Source organism: Macaca fascicularis, chromosome 1, assembly GCF_037993035.2.
Source record: "Macaca fascicularis isolate 582-1 chromosome 1, T2T-MFA8v1.1".
Classification (NCBI taxonomy): domain Eukaryota; kingdom Metazoa; phylum Chordata; class Mammalia; order Primates; family Cercopithecidae; genus Macaca; species Macaca fascicularis.
Genome location: NC_088375.1, coordinates 137,009,112 through 137,035,944, shown reverse-complemented (window position 1 = coordinate 137,035,944; position 26,833 = coordinate 137,009,112). Strand labels below are relative to the sequence as shown.

Genomic DNA, 26,833 nt, shown 5'->3' with positions numbered 1-26,833 from the left:
CAAAATAAAAATAGCATCAAAGTCTTTTTGCAACTCCCCAAACACAGTTAGTGAATAATGATCATATGCTAAAAAATGTAAAATGCAATTTGTGCTGTGCCCCATTTACTACAAAATCACTACGAACAATGCATTTTGTACAGTATATTGCTCCAGGGAAACTGGATCAGCATCAGGAATGAATAAAGAACACTGCATTTGAAATCAGCTAATTCTGCTTCAGCGCTTTTAAAAACTATTTGTTATGATATTACTTCCTGTCAAGCACATAATGTGATATTTTCCTCAATAAAACTAAACAGTTGCTATAATTTCAGCTTCCCTCATTTTCCACTTTTTAAGCACTAAATATTTAAACAATGCAGACCTGGAAGTCTCTAGCCAGTCATCTGATCCATGCATCTCCTTGCCTAAGGTATAGTAACTATCCATACAGGGGCCTATTATGTCACACTGACATACTTAGTGGCAGCTGTCAAGGTCCTTACCTGCCCACAGGCCAAGCCCATTCCTCTTTCTCCCATGCCATGTGGACACGATAAATTTAACTCCAGGGCATCTGCTCCAGAATCCTTTAAACAAGAAAGGAAAATGAAAGAAAAGGCAAAGCTTTATTTATATACCAATAAGCTTTCACCATTGATAACAAAAGTCACATTTGTCAAGTGTTAACTATTCTGTTTTCTGTATCACAGCTATCTTGTGAGGTATATTCTAACTCTCTCAAATTAAGGTCTATGTAACAACCACACCACAACAACAATCACACACCAAATATTTACCGAGTGCTTATAAGGGGCCACTCACTGCTCTATATGCTTTATGTTTGTTACCTCTAATTCTCATAATCTTTGTATTATTATGATACCAATTTTACAGGCAACTGAACTGAAGCATAGGGAGGTTAAATGACAAGCTTGGTTATTAGGTGACACAGTAGAGATTGTAACTCAGATCTGTTTGATATCACATTTATTCTTTCCTAAACAGCTTCTATTTTTATGGACACAAATCTTACTAATTTTGAATAATTGACGCTCGGAGTAGGCACACAAAGAAAAATGTAGTGGGCTAGCTATAATGAATAAACAAAATGTAAAATGTTTTTAACTGAAAATCAACATTATCATATTTTAAAATAGTTTAAGAAATAGGAAGTATTGATAGTTTTCTCTTAGTAGTAATAGGAATCCTTCTTGTTTAAATCATTAATTCCTTAGTATACAAATAGATCTTATATAAATGAACAATATAATTCATTCTAAGTATTCTTAGAATATTTTGAGAATCATAGAATGTGTGGGGAGTCTTCTGTAAAGAACTTGAAGAATAAACAAAACACTTTTAAAAGTTATTACAGGCTGGGCACGGTGGTTCACGCCTGTAATCCCCAGCACTTTGGGAGGCCGAGGCAGGCGGATCATGAGGTCAGGAGATCGAGACCATCCTGGCTAATATGGTGAAACCCCGTCTCTACTAAAAATACAAAAATTAGCTGGGTGTGGTGGCGGGCACCTGTAGTCCCAGCTACTCGGGAGGCTGAGGCAGGAGAATGGCGTGAACCCGGGGGGCGGAGCTTGCAGTGAGCTGAGATCGTGCCACTGCACTCCAGCCTGGGGCACAGAGCAAGACTCCGTCTCAAAAAAAAAAAAAAAAAAAAAAATGGTTATTATAGTGGCCGGGTGCAGTAGGTCACATCTGTAATCTTAGCACTTTGGGAAGCCCAGGTGGGAGGACTGCCTGAGCTTAGAATTTTAAGACCAGCGGGGCAACACAGTGAAACCCCATCTCTACCAAAATACAAAAGATTAGCTGGCTGTGGCTGTCTGCCTGTAATCCCAGCTACTCGGGAGGTTGAGGCAGGAGAATCGCTTGAACCTGGGAGGCAGAGGTAGCAGTGAGCTGAGATCAGGCACTGCACTCTAGCCTGGGCAATGGAGCAAGGCTCCATTTCCAAAAAAAAAAAAAAAAAAAAACTAGCTGATTCAAATTTTATATTCTTTTAGCTAACTTCTATAATTTTTCCAGTGCCATGGTTTATTTTTCAGTAAGGCCAACTAGAAGCTTGAACTGGTTACAACAGTATTTTAACAGGTTTATCACATGCAAAGGCTTAAAAAATAGTTCACTACTTTCTGCGTACACTAGACCTTTCTTTAGGGCAACAGTTGTTTCTTCTTTCTCTTTCCTTCCTAACTGTTTAAGATTTTAACCTATTTTTTCCTGCTCTATGAATGTTAAGTAGGACCTCAACAAACTTAGGAACTCCAGCTAGTCATTTCTCAGTTTATTTTCTTGCCTATCTTTATTCATTAGTGAGTCTGCTTTTTCTTCTGCACATTTGTTAAAGTCCATTTGATCATTGAGCCTGTTTCTTAACATGGTTTCATTATGGTTTTGTTTTCCTAATCTGATTTTAAAAGGCTTCATGTTATTTGAGAATTGCTGAAAACCATGCTACTCTTTCCTTGATGGTTTGGTAGTGAGCATGGATGAGCACAGCCTGCTGAACCCTAAGTTCAAATCTTATGCCTGTAGCTAAGGAATTGGGGATGATGTGTACAAGTCAGTCAACCTTCTTTGTCTCCAGCTGCTCAAGTGTCAACTGTGGATAATATGACCTGTCTCAAAACCATGCCATGCAGTAATTACCAGCTTAGCGAAAAGACTGTATAGTGCAAATATATGCTTATAACATGTTTCTTCTTATTTCCTGGTTACTTCAAATATTTCCTTTAGACTTCTCTATTTAACCGAAATGCAGCAATTAATAGCAAATCAATTCAACATCATTTTGGATTAAATAAGGCTTTGCAAGGTAGTTGTATACATATTTACATTATGCATATTGCATTTCAAACTTACACCTAGCTACCATATTACATAATAATAGCTAACATTAATGCAGCATTTACAACATGCCAGACACTTTACTATGTCCTTTGTATGTCTTATCTTACTTTATCCTCACAGCAACTCTAAGAGGTAGGATATATCATTATTTCTACTTTATAATTGATAAAAGTAAGACTTAAAGAGTTCAAGTGATTTATCCAACATCCCACAGCCTATAGCTGATAGTAGGGTCTTTAACCCAAGCATTTTGAGTCCAGGACCTGCATTTGTGCCCACTATTATAATTTACTACAAATCACTTATTTTATGGCTAGATGTCATAGCGTGTTACGAAAAACGTAACAGCTCGATATCCTTATAGCTTCCAAGTTTGAAGCAAAAATTAAAACATTTTAAAATCATCTGTCCAAAATAAAATTTTTTCAATGACTAATTATTACAATTTCCCCAACATAATACACATATACAAATGCCCACTCACCAAACACACCTGGAAAGGCCTTTGAAATGTGCATCCAAGTCTCAAAAACAGACAATGCTGTTCAAGTGACACCATGAGAACAGGAACATTCATGTGGCCTCTGCTTGAAAATTCCTGTCTCAGGATGCACACCACCTTAAAAGGCAGTTAATTCCATTTCCAAGCAACTCTAACCATTCAAAAAGCCTTAATTGCTGAATTAGCATGAAATGTTAAATGAACTGAAATTGGGCATGCATTCTGATTCTTGTTAGTCACAAGCTTTTTAGTTTAGTCACTTACCCAGAGTTGATTCTACCTCACCTAAATGGTTATAAAATGAAATAGCCTAGTGATGGCAGTGACATAGGAAATACACTGTTACTAATTTCCTACATTATCTATTTATCATCCACCTACATGCAGTAGAGTGTGTGTGTGTGTGTGTGTGTGTGTATAGATAGTGTGGACTCTGAGCCAAACTATGGGTTTGAATCCCACTTTTACTCCATCCTATCTGTGTGAACTTGAATACATTATTTCACTACTTTTGGCCTTAGTTTCCTCAAAAAAAAAAAAAGAGGAAAACATCAAGTCAGTGATACGTTAGAACTCCAAAAAAAAAAAAAAAAATTAAAAATTAAAATATATTAAAAAAGTGGAACGAAGTCACAGAGTTGTTGTTATAAGGTATAAATAAATTTGATATTTGCACAGAAAAATTCTAGGGAGATGTATTTTTAAATGTTTCCAAGGCTAATACAGGAAATGAGAAGTGCCAAAAGAGAAAGTTTATTTTTTACAGTTTTAAGTCAACTGAAAAGAAAAATAAGAGCTTTAACATATATAAAAGTTTAAAGAGGAGTGATAAAAACTAAGTAAGTAAATGACTTCCGGAATATAGTAAATACTATAAAGGTGTACTCTATCTATCTAAATACTTTATCTGTCAATCTACCTACCTATCAATCATCTATCTATCTAAATACTTATTTATCCATCCAACAAGACCTCGACTTGTCCTTCCTCTGCCTTGATATTAAAATGATTTAAGAGAACTCATCTGGTCCTACATTGTCTATACCTCAGGAGGGAAAGGAAAACTATCCTGAGAAATTCTTGGAATATGGCAGTGGTATAATTTTTAAAATTCTCTGAACCACTTTATAAAAACACCCAGAGAAACTAAGGTGGCAAAATTACAAACTCTTGTGCAACATATACAACAAAATCAGGCACAAAGCACTTCTCCTCTCTTCTCCTTCTTTCCTTACCTCTTCCTTTCTTTCCCTTACCTTCCTGATCACTACAGCTCTGAAGTCATTGGTCAGGGCAAGGTAAGGCAGGTGAGCATGAGCATTTGAGGAGCAGCCATGAGGGCCCAGTGTGGGATGTCACAGCCTATGCAGAGCAGAGCCAGAAGGACATCTACATGGCCAGTGGCATGGTGTGGTGTATCACAGGCCAAGTGGGAAGGGAAGACTTCCATGGGTGATAGGGGCTGGCAAAGGACATCAGAGCTCAAGTAGGGTGAGAACAGCGTACTGTAGTGGGGCATGAAAGGCACAATTATTGGATCCCTCTTAATTTCTTCCGTTAAATGAATACATGGGGTTAGATGTTGACTTTCTAAGTAGCAATGCTATCCTCTAGTCTCAACTATCCAAAACTGGAGTTAAAGTTCTCTGGGATCTTAAAACTCTCCGAGATAGACCTGGGACAGGTAAAGTACTCTTAGCTTGGGCCCCACTGGACATAAAGTCAGTTACTATCTCTCATCTCCAGCTGTGTGTCTATCTCCTGTGATTCCATTCTGTCCTGTTTACTGTCCCTGTTCAGAAACTTATATCCAACTGGTCCTACATATTTCTGTAATGTGCCTCTGTCTGATTTTTACCTCAAACTATTTGAGATTTCTAACTCTCACAGCTATTAAATTCATGACGTATTACTGCCCAGATTCAGCTAAAAAAACTGATAGGAACCTGGCTTGTTAGTGTTTTATTTTGGCTCCACTAGGAATAGTATGGGAACTTGGTTTTAGTGCCTGTGCCTTTCTGCTGGATCTTCCTTGTCTCTTCCTACCAAAGGTGGTCAGAACCTTGGCAATCCCTCATCAGGTACCTAACTTAAAATCATCATCATTGGATTTTAAACCCTTCAAGTTCATGGGTGCCAAATAAAATACCACTCTTCCCATTTATTCTGTAATGGCTTCCTTTTTGTTTGCCACATGGCAATACTCAAATTGTATACTTCTTTTCTACTTCATTCAACAAATATCTGCTGGTAGAGAAAGCCTTGTGCTTGGAATTGAGGATTAAGCAGTGAACCACACAGGGGTCTCGATCCCCATGGACATTATTTCACTATTTACATTACACAAATACATTATTTGTGTAATGCTTTCTAACAAGCAGGACAGAGGAACTATTAGTAATGACTAATGACACAATTGTTAATCACCATTTTATTATATGCTACAGAGGAAAAGCACAGGCAGAGGTAGATCCAGATTTTGGGGAGCCTAATGCTTAAGTAATTTGGAAAACCCTCTTTAAGGAAAAAACGATAACCAAACATTGTAAACACAGAGTTAGGTACAGGGACTTGGAAATGGTCCATGCAAGTAAATGCCCTGAAGCTTAAGCTTCATTAACTATCTGGTCAACTGGCCTCTGAAGACAGGGCCTTAGAATATAGGACAGGGAGGTTTAACCTATGTGGTTGGAGGCTCAGGGTTGAGGAAGAGAGAACATTGCAGGCCAAGGGAACAGCAAACTTTCTGAGTTGGGAACATGTTGGAGGAGGAAAAGAAGGCAGCAGGATCTGGAATGCAGAAAACAGATCCACAGTGACACTGGAGAGAGGCAGGCAGGGGAAGGGCCAAGTAGCACTTAATGGTCAAGTCAAGGGTTCTGAAATTAGGAAAGATGGAAAGAATTTGGATTGGTTGAGAGCAAGATGATTAGTGGAGCTATTGCTGATAAACTTGGTAATGATGCATTTTGGACCACAGCCAATTATATGCTTCCTCAAATTTGATGGCACCACTTGTCACCCAGGAATTTTGCCGCTACTTCAAAGGGAAACCCGAGTCCCTGTTGCTATCTTCACATCTCCTTCAGTAACTGTCCACTCTCACAGACTCCCTCCAGATGAGACTGGGTTGTGTCACAACCTCCACTGAGCCTGTCAAAGTGAGAGCTCCAGGAGCACCAGTGCCCACGCCCGATCAGGAGGCTCTGGCCTTTCCCTTCAATTCTGGGTTTAGATGAAGCATCACACCCCACGCTAGGAAATCTAGCTTCCCTATGGTGTGAAATGGGACCGGTGAGAGACAGGAAACTGAAGGAGCCAGTAGACTCATTCCTTCCACTTCCTTTCCTAGAAAGTGATGAGACAATGGGTGATTCTATCATATTGTGAGATGATGTGCTATTCCTTGTCCCATATAACTGAGCAATTGGCTGCATTTCCTTGTGAAGTTGTGTCCAGCTCTGGAACACACCATATTGTGTTTGTTTTCCCTTCTCCCCATCTCATTTTTCTTTTCTCCTCAGTCTTACTGCTCTGAGATTATATACTTCAATAAAGCTTTTTTCACATTAACTTTGACTCAGGCTCTATTTTCAAGGCTAATTACAAATTAAGAAAGAAATTGATTCAAGATGGACTATACTGGATTAAAGATCCATTGACAAGTGAATACTGTGAACCTTCAGCAGTGGCTCAATTTGGCATATATCTGATTGCTCCCTATTGTTCATCTTTGCTTTGGCTGGTCAGGGACTTTATACATAGTAGGTGTTTCATAAATCTTCTTTTGCATAAATTTGGAGTATACTACCAAGGTTCCAGAAAAGCAAGAGAGCCTGTGGTCAGGTACGTGAACCAAGAAAGCTAACCAGATTCTAACAATGTTACTGATTTGACACAAGCAGTAGAAACTTCTTTATGGTGCTCAAAAACATGACAAAGTCAAGCCAGGTTGAAGAATATAGAAGACAACACGAAACGGGTATGCATTCTAAGGTTCTACTGCTCCATATGTGTCATTTCTGTTTCAGATAAAGTAGCAAAAAGCTGATAGCAGGTTTCCTCAGCTCTCTATTGTGTAATTCAAGAATTAATCAGCCATAAAGAGGGTTTTATAAACTTAAGATTTAGTATACATCATCACATCACATCATTAGCTAAACTTAAAACAGTTGGCATGCAAGAGTGCTGGTGTGGTGTCTCTGATTTCTTATATCCCTATGCCACCACACCCAAAAGAAATGTACATGTTAGGTAGTACAGTAACTTGGACTTGAATATGTTTTTGTTGGTTTTGAAGATTTTAATGTCGATTTTTCCATTGTAAGGAAATCTGTTTTAACCTGTTTTGAAACATATTCATAAAATCAAAACCAAATACTGATTCTATAAAATGTTATTGGGTGCCTACCATATGAACTGTGATGAAATCATGCTGCTTAATATTACCCTCCTAGAAGCTGTGAAGGCCTAGGGGATACTTCCTTCATGTGATATCTCCTGGGCTAGTCCAGATTTAGGATTATAGTGAAGATTTTTATTTTTTAATTGATATTATCATACCTTCTTGTTATGCAGACTGCTCTCCTATGGGGAGATTTTGCAGACCGTTTTGACTGAACAAAAGGCATACCTTTTCCTCCCTTCTTTCTTTTTTCTTTCTTCCTTTCTTTTTATTTTTGTTTTTGCTATAGAGTTATTAGAAGGTGATATTAAATAAAACGGAAATTAAAGAAACATATGAAATGTGAAAGATATCTTTAGGTTAGCCAGTTTGTTTATAATTAAAGGCTTTTGACTTATAAAAAGTAATCTTGCCTATTTAAAAATTAATGTCTAATATTGAAAAAAAAATTTTTGAAAAGTATTTTGTTCTTACAGAAAGGCAGAGAAGCAAGCGGCATGATAAAGCCATTCATCATAGTCAGCTTAAAATTGGCACAGCTCAAGCCAAGCATGGGCTCTGTGGAAGATTTCATGGTCAATTAGGTAAATACATGTATCAAATGAACCCAGCACGGAAGATCACGAGGCCAATTACTGATCATGTTTAATTTCACCCCTCTAAGTCCCAGAAGTAATTTTTTCCTTTCTCATTTTTAAAATATCCAAATAAAAGGTATAATCAACATTTTTGAACACTATAGAGAGCTTTGCAGTATTTTATAATGTAGCCTCAATTAGTTCATCGGTATCGTTAGATTTAGTCTTCTATATTACTGAGAGGTTTTCAAGAAACCCCAGCTAAGACTCTCCAGACTATTTTCCATGACAGCATGATGGACATAAGTGTATAATTTTAAGTATGTATTTTTCTATTTGAAATACAAATTTGAGGCACATGGTTACTTGTTTGCATTTGTGCAGGATTCAATTTATATTATGGAAAACCTGCTGACTAGTGTTCCATTCAGGAGCATTCTGTCCCACTCTTTTATGCATGTCTGTATTCAAACTAGAATAGTATTAAATGAACCTTTTATACTTTAAATATTCAAGAGTTTTATATTCAAAATTTCTTCTCTTACTGTCAAACTAGTTTGCCTAATGGCAAGGTAAGATCAAGTTAGACTCTCAAAGGTAGAATTAAATTTTATCATGGCATCCATCATAATATACAGTTTGCTTAACATGCAAATAAAGAGTGTATAGATCCAGAGAATAAAGGATTTTTAGGTAGTGAGTGAAATCCAAGGGACTGCTTTTATAGAATAAATTCCTTTTAAATTTACATTTCCATCATTTTAATGAAAACACAGGGTAAACAAATTATAATAAAAATGTTTTAAGTTACATTTTCAATTCAATTTTACTTCTACCGCATTATTTTTCATGGCAGCTCTTTATTTAAAACTAATAAAAATAGGAGAGAAGAAATGAAATAAATATATACGAAAGTAACCATTACCTCAGACTTTTTGGCAAGTTCCATCCAGTCATTTTTATTGTAACTGCACATGATGCTAGCAATCACAATCTTTAAAAAGAAAAAGAGTATAAGTTCAAGTAGTTATGCAGTTGTACACAAAGATACATTAATATTTATATAAATTTATAATGGTACACTATATTATAAAATTAGTTTTCAAACTGTTAAAAAAATAAATCATTAGAAAACAGCAGGGTATGATAGCAAAACACAGGGTGACATTTGGGGCTTTGGAATTACATTAGGAGACTTTCTCATTTAGTATCTGTGAACATGAGGGCAAGTTACTTAACTTTTCTGATCCTCAGCATTCTCTTTTTCAAAATAGAAATGATATTACTGACTTTGCCATCCTCTGAAAGTAGCAATGTAAATACATGCATGTATCTGAAGGGATTGTCTAATTATACAACGCCGTTAAAATGCTGTTTGTAATTACTGGTCTAGTGAAAAGGTTTTAAGTGATGGAAAAGAAAAAAAATTAGTGTTTCTTTCAAACATAACTCATTATAGTATACATAATACCTTAAATATTCATAGTGCATTATAGTTTTAAATTTTATTACATATTATTTAACTACATTATTACCAAAATCCCATAATGGAGACTGTATAGAGTAGTAATTACTAGTGCCTCCTCTGAAACTAGGATGCCCAGGTTAGAACCCTGACTCTGTCACTTACACGTGGCTCTGGTCAAAGTATTTAGTTTCCTGATTGGTAAAATATGAATAGTAGTGCCACTTATTAAGAAAAGTAATAACAGAAATTGGCCAGGCGTGGTGGCTCACATTTGTAATCCCAACCCTTTGGGAGGCAGAGGCTGGTGGATCACTTGAGGTCAGGAGTTCGAGATCTGGCCAACATTGCGAAACCCCATCTCTACTAAAAATACAAAAATTATCCAGGCATGGTGGCATGTGCCTGTATACAGCTACTCAAGAGGCAGAGACAGGAGAATTGCTTGAACCAGGAGGTGGAGGTTGCAGTGAGCCAAGATCGTGCTGCCGCTACACTCCAGCCTGGGCAACAGAGCGAGACTCCATCTCAAAAAATAAAAGAAAAGAGAAGTAATAACAGAAATTTAACAGAAATGGCTAAGACTTATATAGCTCTTACAGTGTGCTTGGCACTGTTTCAATGGTTTTTACTTTATTAACTTATTTAATCATTCCCAGTGTTATTCTCCCCACTTTACAGATGAAGACGCCGAGGCAATGAGACCTGACAGTCATATAGCTGATAAGGAGCAGAGCTAGGACCCAGAGCCAGGCAGTGTGACTGACTGAGAGTCTGTGCTTTTAACCACTAGGTTTTGCTAGCCCAAAGCAAATACTTACATGTAAGTAATTATTTCCTATCATTATCATTTAAAGACTATGAAATTGAGGCTGGGTGCGGTGGTTCATGCCTATAATCCCAGCACTTTGGGAAGCAGAAGCAGGAAGATCGCTTGAGCCCAGGAATTCATTACCAGCCTGAGAAACATAGCAATACCTTGTCTCCACAAAAAAATAGAAAAATTAGCTGGGTGTGGTGACCTGACCCTGTAGTCCCAGCCACTCAGGAAGCTGAGATGGGAAGATCACTTGACTCCAGGTGTTCAAGGTTACAGGGAGCTATGATCGCGTTACTGCACTCCGGCCTGGGCAACAGAGCAAGATTCTATCTCTATAAAGTAAGAGATTGAGACACAAAGAGTTTGTGCCAAGCTTAAAGTTGCAGAGTCTAGTGTTAAGAATCCTCTAAAAGCCATTATGCTCTCACTTCATAGAGCTTTTTTATTTACGTTGAGAAAAATCCAAAGATATGCTGTAAAAGTCAGATAAATGTTTTCATCAGGAGGATACAAAATTGTGACCATATTGGAGAGAGTTCTAAAAACCAGGGAGAGAAGTCTGTCTTTAAAGTTTTCCTTTTTTTTCTTTCCGGATAGACTACAAACACCATGAAAGCTGGGGCTGCTCTGCATTAGTCATCATTTATCTACAGTAACTAGCATGGTATTTGGCACGTATCAAAGACTGAAAGAAAAAATGAATGAGGTCACCAGAGGTTTAGGAGCAAGGGGTTGCATTGTCAGCTTACCCTTTTAAGAAGATTAAGTAGAAATGGATATCATAAGTTAGAGAAGGGAAAAATAAACAATTGAAAACTGCTGGCGATGATATGAGTAAGAGTGAAGAGTGATTAGGGCTGATGAAGGTATCTGTCTTGGTGATGAAAAAATAATCAGATATTAAAATACACAGGACTAATCAACTAGAGAAGCAATTAAAAAGAAGGAAGCAAAAGATCTGAGAGTCTGAATCAAAGCCACTGAGAAATTCGCAGAACATTAGTCACATAAAGGTTAAACAACTTTCCGAAATATGGAAGCCAGGAGAAACAGCAATTTTGAATAGATTCCTTAGACAGAGGAACAAAGAGAAGAAAGTAAAAGTAGATGATGGATAGAGAAAATTAAGCATGCCAAATTATTATTCATTGAGTTTAGGATTCAACTTTTTTCGTCTAGTGAAACTACAGCTTTTCAGAATTGGGGAGAAAAATGTAAGAATGCTTGTTCCATGGCCTTTTCTCTAGGGGCTAAAAGAAGTGAAAAGTCATACTCCAAGTTTCATTTGCAACCATAAAAGGGTCACCATGTAATTATGCAGTTTTAGTTAGAGATGCTTTCCACCCTTTCCAAGTGATCTAAGATCTTGCTCAGGGGTGCTATACCCTATTCTCCAGTTGGAAAAAAGATCAAGGAGAAATATCAAAGAGGGCACCAGATCTTCCAGGACTAGACCTAACACCTCTTGGTGTAGGCATCCCTTGCAAAACAAAGCAAAGCAAAGCAAAGCAAAACAAAACAAAACAGAAAGAGAGAGAGAGATTAAGGACCTTATTTGAAAAGAAAAATCAACTGGGATGATGCCTGGGGGCAGGTGACAGCATTCTATTGTCTTCAGTGGCCACAAGGCAGAGGTCAAGTAAAAAACAGTCTGTTAATCTAAGGATTTAGGGAATGAGCAGAGCCCTGAGGCTTGTTGCTAGAACTTCAAAGGCAGAGACAGTACAAAGATACAGACTGAAGAAAAACAAAAAAATTAGCTATTAGATACTAGTTACCCTGTGGTGAAACTGATAAGCAATAAGCATACATTTTTAGGAAATTTTTTTCTTAAAACAAAATAAAACAACCACCACCACAAAACCCCCCACCTCCTAGCATAACAAAATAATCCCCTAATTCACATTCCCATGCAATGCAACTATGAAGTGGCTGCTCAATCAGCACAGTCACAGCGTGTGCACCCCTCTCTCCAGCTCCCCTCTCAGGGTTCCATGGAGGACAAGAAAAACCTTTCAGGTGGGCTGAATCTAGCCAGGCAGATGGGTTGACCAAAGAAATCCACACAAGGGAAGCAAGGTTTACCAGCCTTGACAGTAGGATATGATATGTGCTCTCAACTAGGGGCTAACACTGTTTCTCTCTTTTACATGGCAATTTTAATTTTAACAGAGCTATTTTTCACTTCAAATTTATATTGACTGTGCCAGGGTTAGTTAAGATAATTGTTCGCCCTGTAGGTTGCTGAGAATCATGAGGCACTACAATTGGGCTTGATGAAGAAAAATAAATATCATCCAGAGAGTTGTTCAGGATATTGAGAGAATCATGCCATCGAATGCTGGTGGGCACCCTCTGACTGAGGAGGGGTGGACACCGATGGGAGAGACATATTATGGTAAGCGGAGGTTTCCATTGTATGCTCTGAGCAGCCAAGCACTATCCTGTTCTCCTTTCCCTATCCATTGAAAGCAGACTCTACCTTCTTGCCCCCCCAAAAGAGAAAGTATCCCCACTTGCACTAATCACAGGAATTGGGTACTCTGCTCCTATCAAAATCCTTCAGTGGAACTGGGAAAGCTAAAGATTTTTTTTTTTTTTTTGTGAAGTTCGATTTTTTTTGTGTGAAGTTTGATTTTTGTGTGTGTGTGTGTGAAGTTTGTTCACAGCTGCTGGTGATCACTGACTCCTCAACCACTTTCCCACCCCAAAGCTTACTACACTGGGAAGAAAAGCAGAGACAGTGGAAAGTACACAAATACACGAGATGGAAAGAGATCCCCTTTGCACCACTTTTAAGGCCAGATGGCTCACTAACATATCTGTGTATTTAAATTAATAAATACCACATTTTAGCTTAAGGAAATTCTATTTTTACATTCTTGCTTTATGATTTAAAAGTCTTGACAATTACTACATGCTAAGCTACAATTGTCATGTTTCAAAGCAATTTTTTAAATCAATTAAATTTCAGGAAAAAATAACTTCATATTTATTTTAGAAATGTGAAATGGTCTAAGGATTTTAAATATCCTTATCTAAAACCAGAGGATGGTTTGTGAAAATATGTGGTAGCATTCTATTTCTGAGAAATAAAGATGACCAAAAAGTAATTTTACTTTTTATTAAAAGAGATAGCAATTTTTCAGAGTCAGGTGAAAGACATTAACGCTAAAAGGACACTGGACACAATTTAATATCTATTTGATGATTACAAGGCCCTTCAGTGTTTTGCTGTATTTTATTTTTAATCAAGCAGGAGGGAACAGATTTTTTTTTCCTATGAAAAAAACAGAATGATGGTATTTCATATCATGAGACATCATGCAATGTTATTAGAAATAAATACCCAATGAAATATATTCTTAAATCAAAGCAACCTTTTTCTATATCAATATTTCACTTAATTTATGCCATTTCCAGTGCTCAACTTTTACGGCTCATATTTTAAAACATTATTTGAATGAGCAGATAGTGAAACCCAGATGCTACATAATATTTGAACTTTGTCTCCCCCCATCCTACATTTTATGTTACACAGTCTGGTGGGAGATTCAATGTCACCTAATTGATTAATAAGCAAATTGAGCATCTACTATAAGAGGAATTAAATGGCACACAAAATGGAGCTTAAGAAATTGACTTAGCATCTTCGTGCATTCAACTTCCAACCAATATTTCTTGAGCCCCACTATATGCCAATAGCTGTTCTAACTCAGAAGTGATGAACAAGACAGAAAAAGTCCCTGCCCTCCTGAAGCTTACATTTTAGGGAGGAAAATGTCATAATGATTAAAAAAGAAAAGATACATTAATTGGACCATTTCCAGTTCCAATTGTTAGACCTATTTACAATATTATTGTTAGGAAGACAGTAACAGAGGAGGAGAGCATGACAGAGAATCACCAGAATACATATATGCATATCAGATACATAGTCTGTAAAAACCTCCCTAAGTTGAAAACTGAGAGATGAGATGGCACCTCATATTAAATAAAATGCAGAAGTGAGTAAAAGCAGCCAGCTATGTAGAAGTAACTACAGGTGCAAAGACTGAGTTGGGAATGAGCATGGTATGTTCAAGGGGAAAAAAGAAGGCTTTTGTGGTTGTAGATTCATGAGAGGACAGGAATAGTATGAAAGAAAATGAGAGAAGCAGGCAATAGCCAGATCTCTGGGAGCTCTGAACCCTGTGGGAGATTGGGTTTTATTGTAGGTGTAATGGCAGGCCACAGAAAGGTTTAAAGGAGGGTGATAAAATAATCTGATGTACATTTTCAAAAGATGCTTCTTACTATATGGAATGGGATAAGGGGGTTAAGGGTGAAAGCAAGGAGTCTGATTATGTAGAAATAATGTGGCTTTCATGATATCCATGGAGATATAGAGAAGTGGATAGCTCTGAGGTTCTAGTTGGCGAATGCTCAGATTTAGAGAGACAGAGAAAAGTAGAAATTAAGAATGATCTGAGATATTTGGCTTGAACTACTGAACTGTGAATGCAAATAATTTACTGAGATAGAATAAAGTCTAATGAAGAAAGTAGTAGGGGAATATTGAAGAGGTCCAATTACAATATTTTACATTTAATACGTCTAAGTAAGCAGAGCATTAGTGAAGACATCAATTGTGCCACTGGATACATGAGTGGAGAATTCACTAAAGAGGTCAAGGATAAAGGTGCAAGTTTTAGAGACTTCAAAATATGATGGTATTTGAAGTCACCAGGCTAGATGACTTCACAAAAGGAAGAAAATAATACAGGGAAAAAGAAAGGCCCTAGGACTGACCTGGGGGCACAAGAGAGTGTGATGTCGTGCCAAGAGAAGGAAGTGTTCCAAAAAGTAAGGAACAATCAACCGTGATGAATGCTTCTGAAAGTCTGCGTCAAAGAGCAGAAAAGTGTCCACTGGATTTGAAGAGAGAAAAATCATTCATAACCTTTATAAGAGGGGTTTCAGGGAAGTGACAGGGACAAAAGTCAGGCTGGAATGAGTTGAGTGAATAGAATATGAAGAAGTAGAGGCAATACACAAATCTCTCTAAACGTTTTCTTGGGCTAGCTGAAAGACAAATGAGGGCAGCCTGTACAAGGTCATGGGAGGACTAATGATTTTTTCTTAATGGACTATATTTGAGTATGTTTTTACACTGGTGAAAATGATTTGAGAAAGAGAAAGAAGCTCTTGAAAAGGGAAGAGGGGATGATGAATCGAGAGTACAAGTGGAGAAAGTGGCCTTTAAGAGAGGCAGAGGCATTGTTTCTATTTAACAGGATAAAAAACGAGTAGAGAGAGAAAAATAACTATGGATACATTTAGGTTTCTAAATTCGATGTGGAAAAAGTAAAATCATTCTTCCTGGTGTCTACATTTTCATTATGAACTAGGATGTAAGGTCTCTTGCTGAGGGTAAAGAGAACTAGTTACGGGTTTGTGACTGTGAGGAAGAGATGAAAGTATGAAATAGTCTCTAAAAATGGGCCAAGCATAGTGGCTCATATGCCTGTAATCCTAGCTACTCAGGAGGCTGAGGCAGGAGGATGGCTTGAGCCCAGGAGTTTGGAGGTTTCAGTGAGCTATGATTGTACCTCTGCACTACAGCCTGGGTGACAGAATGAGATTTTGTCTTTGAAAAAAAAAAAAAAAAAAAAAGGAAGAAAGAAAAGAAAGGGAAAACAAATTTGCTAAGAATATGGTATGATTACTAGGTCAAAAAGGCAGATGTATTTAATCGGTGTTGACAATATTTATGAAAATATGACTAGTAAAAATAAAAGGACAAGATGATTTACAAAATTGGAACATAGATTACAGTCCTCTTTATATTACTGAAAACATAAAATTGGGTTTTATAGATTGTCTTAGAGTTGAGGTCCATTTTATCAAGATGCTTTTAAGTGCTTCAGTCATTAAAATCTGATGTGCTCCTGAAAAGTCATTCTTTTAGTGAATTCTGCTTTGTAGAAAACACTTTTAAATTGGAGTATTTAATAGTTTTGACTTTCATTTTGACTAATTAATACAATTTAAGAAAATGTACATATTTTTTGTAAACATCTAATTTCTATGAGACATTAACATTTTGAAGCATATAAAATGCAAAGTATAATAATTTACTAATCAAATTTTGCATATTTCTTTCTCTCTGAAAGGTATCTCAAAGGTGAAAAACAATGGGTAGATGCCTACTTGGTTAAAAAAAAAAAAAAAAGTAGTACTATAAGGCTTCCACTGTCATCCTTTGAATTTTTAAATAAAGGAATCAAATTTAATGGTCACCTTTTTTTTTGTTTTGACAATTCCATTTCCTTAGGGAATAAATAAAATTATTTTATTAAGTAGCTTTTAAAAACTGAATGTCATTAAAGCTTACACATTAAAAATTAAGGTGGAGAACAACATAAAACTTGCAATGGCTTACAATAACAAGCAGGCTGTCTTGTCAAATTCCCATTGACTTCAAGCCCATGCTTTTTAAAACACATTGACAACGCTGTTTTGGTATTCTGTAACCATACTGTGAACTACATAGGAAATCCAGTCAACAATTCAGCTTCAAGACAATCTAAATTTTTTAGTAGGGAAAAAGTGCAAAGTGACAGGGGTGAACAACTATAAATTACAAGTAGCCAAGTCAGGTTTTGTCAAACACTTTAACAAAATCATTGCTAAGACTACTGGGATTATATTGATGAGGAAAAACAGCATGAGACATTTGATTTTCAAAGACATTTAAACAAAGAAAATAAGTTTATTAAATGTTAATTAACCATACAACATTCAAATTTTAGATGTCCTTTATGTCTTAGTTCAAATATAGTGAAAGTGAGATTGGTGCAATATTCCTGAAATAGACACATTAACCATAAGACATTTAAGGTGAAATTAATAAGCTTTTCAAATTTTATTTGCTCATTGCTTATTTAATGGTCGTAAATGAGACTAGTATGCTTACAAGCTGTCTTTTAAAATTATTTAAAAATTCAATTTTTGGTTTATTTGGGGGCTGACAAATGTCTTATTTACGAAACTATTTCAAATCCAGAAAAGTCATATTTAAAGTTAAACAATATACAAGATTTTCTATAAAAAATCAGAGATGTTTTCCACAACAGGAAACAACCACTGTACCAGTCCAGGAGCTACAGTAACTTGCTTTTTCCTCCCCTTTTGATCACTCCATATGTTTTTATTTAGTTCCTGTCCCCAATATGCTTAGGAATTGATCTCCTCAAGGTTAACAGTGACCTCACCAAATATATTAGATACTTTTCAGCCCAGATCTGTACTAAACTCTCTTCAGCATTTAAGACTACTAACCACCTCCAGCTTTTTGAATCCCTCTTCTAACTGAGCTTCAGAGATACCACTTACTTTTCCTTTTTTTTTTTGGTGTTCCTTTTTCTACCTCTGCCAATTTCTCACATGTTGATGCTCTCAGGGTCCACTCACGGTCCTCTTTTAGTCTCATTTCACATGCATTCACTAAACATCATATTCGCAATGATTATGAATAATATCTATTAATACATGCAGAAAATCCCAAAAGTGTATACCTCTAAACTGCACATTTTTCCTAAGTGCAAGAATTGCATATATGACTACCTGTTAGCACCAAATTTCCATTTGTTCAAAACCAAACTTAAATTTCTCCACTCTAAATTTGCTTATTTATCCACACTAAATACATTTATGTTTCACTCTTTTGTCCCAGATTAGAAAACCAGGAATATCCTATCTTTGTCACCCACATCCAATGGTTTACCAAGTACCGGTTTTCAAACTTGACTGAGCATTGAAATTATCTAGTGAGTTAAAAAATGATAACAATCCCAAGGATTCTGAGTTAACTTGTATGGAGTGAGGTGCAGGCATCAGAGTTTTTCAAGGCTCTCTAGGTGGTTCTAAAGTACAGGGAAGTTTGAGAAGTACTGCTCTAGTTTATTTCTCAAATATCTCCATGTTCCTCATTGTGACTGTATTAAGATCCTCACCATTTCTTCCCTGGATTACTGCAGAAGTTTCCTTATTAGTTGCCCCATATCTGATTTCAGCCTATGCTATGTGCCAAATTATTCTAAAGAGACAAACCTCCTCATATTACACTTTGGCTTCAAATCCAATTTCAGGATAAAATAATAGGCTATACAAGACCACAGTGCAACTTTTGCTTTGACCACACTGAATTACTTTGCTTCCTGAGTGTAATTTGCATGCTGAATTATCTTGATCATATTTCTGTTCCTTTTGTTTAAATGTATAAGGAATGGTCAAAGCATATGACATAATAAAGGAAACATGAAAATTGATACAAAAAATAACACTAACCAAGATAAAATAAGAGCAAAAGAAAGGGTAATCATTTGTAGCTGTGTGAATCAGGGAAGGCACCATACAACAGGAACACTCGACCAATTATGAAATCACCCGTGGACACTTAGAAGTATACCTCGAAGACACTGCAGGTTTGATCCCAGATCACAGGTGTAACAATAATGAAGAAATTTGAAATATTGCAAGAATTACCAAAATATGAACACAGAAACATGAAGTGAGTGTATGCGGTTGGAAAAGTGGCACCAATAGACTTGTTAGAAGCAGGATTGCCACAACCTTCAATTTGTAAAAAAAACACAATATTGCAATAAAATGAGGTATGTCTGTATTGGAAATTGATTTAAAAATCCAAGGAGGTAGAGTACTCCAGGTAGAGTGAGCAGCAGGAGCAAAAGCAAAGGATGATGTATTTAAGGAATATGCTATGTTTAAGAAATCTCAGGTAGTTCAATTTGGCTGACTTAGGGAGAAACAAATGGTTATATTTCACAGAAAATGAAGCAAGATACCTAAATAGGAACCTGGTTTATGCAGGCAAGGGACTAAACAATGGTTTCGAATCAGCTAAGCATTTGGATTTGAATTTTCAACCATTTTCTCTAGTAAATTCGTGCTTCTCATGTAGACGTTGCCTTCTGGGATACCTCTCCTGTGCCCCATTGCTCCCCTGACTTCTTTTGGCACTCCTCTTCTGAGATTCCTCAGTATCCTTTGCATTTTTCTGCTATGACATTTGTTATGTTGTATTTGTTTATACATTTTATATATTTTTAAAAATATATATTTTCATATACACTGTACTTTCTACCTTCTAGAGACAGAATAAGAAGGACACATAGATGGTAAAAGGTAAGGGGTTCTAGATTCTTTTATAATTTATAAAGTACATTTTATATCAAAAATAATTATCCATTATATTTGTTTCTATATTTACAGTTTAGTACAGATTTTCACATACATTATCTCATTTATTCCCCACAATCTTGAATTTAAGGAATCTTATACTGATAATAACGAGGCATGGATAATTTAAATTACTTTACCAGGGTCAAGTTAATCAATAGCGAAGGCAGGGATTAAGCTCAGGTCTTTTGATTCCAAGTTCCTCTCTACTACATCAAGACTATACCTTATTGATTTCCTATCCTTTCAATTTACATTAGAGATTCTAGTTGATTTTAGGCTTCAACCCTCTCATGGCAGATTGTTTGAAAACACTGTTACCTCCCTGTTTCCATGCCCCTTCGGAAGGACTCCCATCAAGTGGGGGCATTTATCTACCCAACCTTTGGGTGAGGACTGATTTTGTGACTTGTTTTAATCAACAGAACATGGTAGAGGTGATGTTGTCCAGAGTTAAACCAAAGCTTGAAGGGGCCTGGTGCTTTTCTGCTTCCTCTCTTGAAATCCTACCAAGCCAAGTCGACAAGCCAGTGTAGGCTGCTGAAGGATGACAGACCACATGACACAGAGACAAGCCATCCAGCTGAGGCTGACCTAGATTAGCCAGCCCCTAGCCTACTTGGAACTTGACCACAGATGGAGTAAGACCAGGTAAGACCAGAAGAACCATGCAGCATAGCCCAGTTAAGCAAATTGCTAACATCCACAATCATGAACTAAATTAATAGTCATTTTCAATCCTAAATTTGAGATGTTTTGTTATGTAGGAAAAGTTAACTGATGCCACTTTTACTAAGTACCACAGTAAGAACCATTACATGAGTGTATTTGCATATGCTGAGCACTATGTTTAGAATTTCACATGACTTATCTCTAATCCTTAGAACAACACAGCATAGAAATTATTAGCCCCACTTTACAGACAGAAAAAGAATCCTTCAAGAAGTTAAATAACTACTCACAGTGGCACGGCCAGTAAGAGTAGATACAAAGCTTGATCTGTTTGACTATAATATTTATACTTTGAATGATTTTTCTGTGCTCCTTATACAACCTTTATAGAAAATGTGTTGGTTTACTTTTATAGATGGTGAATTTTATTCAATGTGTGTCAGTTTTTATTATATTCATTCTCAGAGGCTAACTTTATTTCTATGATCTTGGCCAATGAATTAGTTTACTATAGCTCTGTATACCATCTAAGCTAGACCACCAGATGAAACTGCCTAAGAAATCATAAAATTAGAGGAAAGAACAAGTGAGCAGGAACCAATGGGATGATACATAGCCACCCGACCATTAATGCATGTTAAGGGCTGATGATGGGGTAGTATTGGCTCTTTATAATCTGGCTCCAAATCACCTTGCTGCCCCTTATCTTGACATACCAAACTGAACCTCTTTTAATTTTTTTTGAGACGGAGTCTTGCTCTGTCACCCAGGCTGGAGTGCAGTGGCACGATCTTGGCTCACTGTGAGCTCTGGTTCCTGGGTTCACACCATTCTCCTGCCTCAGCCTCCCAAGTAGCTGGGACTACAGGCGCCCACCACCAAGCCAGGCTAATTTTTTGTATTTTTTAGTAGAGATGGGGTTTCACCGTGTTAGCCAGGATGGTCTCGATCTCCTGACCTCGTGATCCGCCTGCCTCGGCCTCCCAAAGTTCTGGGATTACAGGCATGAGCCACTGCGCCCGGCCTGAAGCTCTTATATATACCGGCTACCACATACTACATGTACTTTTAGATTTCCATTCTTTTCCTGATGTTGGTCCTTCTTGTAGTGCCATCCTAGATGTCTGACTGTACGTCTCCTATCTACTTCTCAAGGTTTAACTCAGAGCTAACCTCAACCATATCATCCTCAATGATCTCAGAGACAGAATCACTGTTTTGGTATTCAAGTGTGCTACGCCAACCACTACTCAGTTCCTGTTGGACTGTGTCAGATAGATGTTCATTTATATCATTCTCTTCTCTTGTCCCAATTCTCTTACCTCACTCAATGGGAGAACATGCTAATTATTATTCACCTTTAGTTTCTTATCATTAGGTGCAGCATTGCCTAGCACCTAATGTAATTTAGTAAATGTTGGTGGAAAGAAAGATGGCCTATTATTAATAGATGTTTTGAAACTTCTGTTTCATCCCTATGAAGACTGTAGTACTTGCTGCAAGTAAAAGTGCATGCATGAAACTACCATGACTAATATATATGTATGTATAAAAGACCATGACTACTACTGTGTATACTATAGTAGTCATGTAGTCATGTAGTAGTAGTAGCAGCTGTTATATACGTATGACATATATATATATGGTATATCTTATGAACTTACATTGACACAGCATCATCAGACAAAGTCCACAGAGTTACATCAGAGTTCGCTCTTGCTGTTACACATTCTATGGGTTTGGACAATATATAATGACATGTTTGCATTGTTATAGTATCATACAGAGTATTTTCACTCTCCTAAAAATTTTCTGTGCTCCACCTATTCATTTTCTCTCATCTCACCCAATCCTCCTGGCTATCACTGATTTCTTTACCATCTCCATAGTTTTGTCTTTTCCAGAATATCAGACAGTTGGAATCACACAGTACATAGCTTTTTCATTATGGCTTCCTTCAGTTAGTAATATGCATTCAAGGTTCCCCCATGTATTTTCATGGCTTGGTATTTATACCTTTTTAGTACTAAATAATATATCACTGTCTATATGTACCAAAGTTTATCATTCACCTACTGAAGGATATTTTGGTTACTTCCCAGTTTGGGTAATCATGAATAAAGCTGCTGTAAACATCCATGTGCAGCTTTTGGTGGAAATATAAGTTTTCAACTCCTTTGGGTTAATACCAAGGAGTGGAGTTGTTGGATCATATGGTAAGAGTATTTGTAGTTTTATAAGAAACTGCCACATACTGTCTTCTAAAGTGATCAAATCATTTTGTATTCCCACCAGCAATATATGAGAGCTCCTTTACTCCAGACCCTCATCAGAATTTGATGTTGTCAGTGTTATGAATTTTGGCTATTCTAATAGATGTGTAGTGGTACCTCATTGTTGTTTTAATTTGCATTTCCCTCCTGACACAGAGTACTTTTTCATATGCTCATCTGCCATCTGTTTATCTTCTTTGATGAGGTGGCTGTTAAAGTCTTTGGCTCATTTTTAAAAATCTGGTTCGTTGTTTTCTTATTGTTGAATTTTAAGTGTTCTTTGTATATTTTGGATAACCGTACTTTCTCAAATGTGTCTTTTACAAATATTTTCTCCCAGTCTGTGGCTTGACTTCTCATTCTCTTGATATTATCTTTCACTGAGCAGAAGTTTGTTTGTTTTGTTTTGTTTCGTTTGTTTGTTAGTTTGAGACAGAGTCTTGCTCTGTCTCCCAGGCTGCAGCGCAGTGGCACAATCTCTGCTCACTGCAACCTCCCCCTCCCAGGTTCAAGCGATTCTCCTGCTTCAGCCTCCTGAGCAGCTGGGATTCCAGGCACCTACCACCATGTCCAGCTAATTTTTGTATTTTTAGTCAAGACGGGGTTTTGTCATGTTGGCCAGGCTGGTTTCGAACTCCTGACCTCAGGTGATCTGTCTGCCGTGGTCTCCCAAAGTGCTGGGATTACAAGTGTGAGCCACCGTGCCTGGTCAGAAGATTTTTATTTTAATGAAACCCAGCATATAAATAATTTATTTCATGAATATTGTCTTTGGAGTTATGTTTAAAAACACATATGTCATCAACATATTCAAGATCATCTAGGTTTTCTTCTATGTTATCTTGTAGGAGTTCTATATTTTTGTGCTTTACATTTAGATCTCTGATCCATTTAGAGTTAATTTTGGTGAAGGGTGTGTCTAGATTAATTTTTTGTTGCATGTGAACATGCAGTTGTTCCAGTACCATTTGGTAAATGACTATGTATTCTCCATTGAATTGTCTCATTGCTTTGTCAAAGATCAGTTGATTTAATTATGTGGGTCTATTTCTGGGCTGTCTTTTTTGGTCTATTGATCTATTTGTCTGTTCTTTCACCAATATTACACTGCCAGATTACTGTAGCTTTATAGTAAATCTTGAGGTTAGGTAGTGTCAATCCTCTAACTTTGTTCTTCTCCTTCAATATTGTGTTAGCTATTCTGTGTCGTCTGGCATGCCTTTAAACTTCAGAATCAGTTTGTCAATGCCCACAAAACAACTTGTCGGGATTTAAACTATGATTACATTGCATCTATAGATCAAGCTGGGAAGAACTCACATCTTGACAGTACTGTCTTCCTATACATGAACATGGAATCTCTCTCCATTTATTTAGTTCTTGTTTGATTTAGTCCATCAGAGTTTTGTAGTTCTCCTCATATAGATCTTGTCATATTTTGATAGACTTACACCTATTTCATTCGTTTTGATTCTAATATAAATATTACGTTTCTTTTAACTTCAACTTTTTCATTGTTAGTACAGAAGAAACCAAATGACTTTTGTATATTAACCTTTAATCTTGCCACATTGCTATAATCACTTGTTAGTTACAGGATATTTTTTGGTCAATTCTTTCTGATTTTCTATGTACACAATAATGTCATCTGCAAAAACAGTTTTATTTTTTCCTTGCTAACTTGTATACCTTTTTCCCACCTTTATCTTGTCTTATTGCATTAGCTAGAAGTTCCAGTATAATTGTGAAAAGAAATGGTGAGAGGGGAAATCCTTGCCTTGTTCTTGGTCTCAGTGTGAAAACTTCTAATTTCTCACCATTAAATGCGATCTTAGCTGAAGGTATTTTAGAGATATTCTTTATCTAATTTGGGAAGTTTCTCTGTATTGTTAGTTTACTGAGAGATTTGATCATGAATGGGTGTTGAATTTTGTTAAATGCTTTATCTACATCTCTTGATAAGATCATGTGATTTTTCTTTTTTAGTCTGTTGAGGTGATCACATTAATTGATTTTTGAATGTTGAACCAGCCATGCATGTCTGAGATAAATCCCACTTCACTGTGGTGTGTAATTATTTTTATACATTGTTACATTCAATTTGCTAATATTTTTTTGATAATTTTTGCATCTTAAGAGATATTGGTCTATAGTTTCTAGCATGTCTTTGTCTGGTTTGCTGTTAGTGTAATTATTAGGTATTAGGGCCTCATACAATCATTGACTGACGATGGGGTTAAGTCCTGATAAGCCTGTAATAAACTGGAAATATTGTATGTCAAAAGTGTGTGCTTCAACTTCTGAGATTTTCAACTTACAATGAGTGGAGTTATTTGGACATACCCCACTGTAAGCTGAGGAGTGTACTGAATGTATATTGCTTTTGTACCATCTTGAAGTTGAAAATTTCTAAGTTCAAACCTGATAAATTTGAGACTACATGTATTCCCTCTGTTCCTGAAAGATATTGAGAGAATTGGTAGAAATTTTTCTTAAATGTTCAGTAGAATTAATTAGTGAACCCATCTGGGTCTTTTGCTCTCTTTTGGAAGGTCGTTAATTATTGATTTGATTTCTGTAATAGATATAAGCTGATTAAGATTGTCTATTTATCCTGTGTGAGTTTTGACAGTTTCAAAGAATTAGTTCATTTAATCTAGGTCATCAAATCTGTGGGCATAGAGTTGTTCATAGTGTTCTTTATTTTCCTTTTAGTGTCCCGGAGACCTGTAGTGATGTCTACCCTTTCATTTCTGATATTAACTTACATCCTCTCTTTTTATTCATTAGCCTGGCTAGAGGCTTATCAGTTTTGTTGACTTTTTTTCAAATAATCAGATTTTGTTCATTTTCTATACCGATTTTCTTTTTTCGATTTCATTGATTTCTGCTAACTCTTATTATTCATTTTCTTCTGCTTACTTTAGATTTAATTTGCTTTTCATTTTCTATTTCCTAAGGTAGAAACTTAGATTATTAATTTTAAATCTTTCTTCTTTTTAAATATATGTATTCAATGATATAAACTGCCCTTTAAGTACTACTTTTGTAGCACCTCACAGATTTTGATAAGTTTTCCTTTAATTTTCATTTAGTTCAAAATATTTTTAATGTTTTTTGACATTTTGTTTTTGGCCCATGTGTTATTTAGAGGTGTGTTGTTTAATCTCTGTGTATTTTGGGATTTTTCAGATACATTTTGTTATCGGTGTCTAATTTAATTCCATTGTGTTCTCAGATCAGAGACTGTATGATTTCCGTTCTTTTCAATTTTAAGGTGTGTTTTATGGTCCACAATGTGGTCTACCTTGGTGAATGTTCCATGTAAACTTGAGAAAAATGTGTATTCTGTTATTGAATGGTGTTGTCTATAGATGTCAAATTATGTCCAGTTGACTAATAGTGTTGTTGAGTTTAACTACGCGCTTACTGATTTTCTGCCTGCTGGATCTGTACATTTCTGATAGAGAAGTGTTGAAGTCTCCAATTATGCTAATAGATGCACTACTTCTCTTTGCTGTTCTATTGGTTTTTGCTTCACATAGTTTGATGCTCTGTTACTAGATGGATACACGTTAAAGATTCTTATGTCTTCCTGGAAAATTGACCATTTTATCATTATGTAATACCCTTCTTTTGTCCCTGATAACTTTTCTTGCTTTGAGGTCTGCTTTGCCTGAAATTAATATGGCTACTCCTGCTATCTTTAGATCAGTGTTAGCATGATACATTTTCTTCATCCATTTACTTATAATCTATGTGTTTTTGTATTGAAAGTGCATTTCTTACATGCAATACATAGGTGGGTTTTTAAATTCACTTAGACAATCTTTGTTTTTTAATTGGTGTATTTAGATCATTGATATTCAAAATGAGTATTGATATAGCTGGATTAATATCTACTATATTTATTGTTTTCTATTTTTTTCTCTGTTCCTATTTTTGTCTTCTATACTGTTTCTGCCTTTTGTGGTTTTATTTCATTAGTTTATATGATTCATTTTTTTTTCTACTTTTTTTTA

General features: G+C 36.3%; 1 protein-coding gene across 16 annotated transcripts in view; it reads right to left on the bottom strand.

Annotated features, from left to right (window-relative positions):
• Positions 1-26,833, bottom strand: part of DPYD (dihydropyrimidine dehydrogenase) — an 863,430-nt gene that overhangs the window by 301,055 nt on the left and 535,542 nt on the right. For 14 of the 16 annotated variants that reach the window (XM_065549305.2, XM_005542629.4, XM_074000943.1 and 11 more), the window contains 2 exons: positions 9,264-9,332; positions 489-572 (listed from right to left, as the gene is read on the bottom strand). In XM_065549305.2, the coding sequence (XP_065405377.1) occupies positions 489-572; positions 9,264-9,332 (153 nt within the window). The remainder of the gene's footprint in view (positions 1-488; positions 573-9,263; positions 9,333-26,833) is intronic. The other 2 variants (XM_065549291.2, XM_074000926.1) reach the window with 1 other exon arrangement.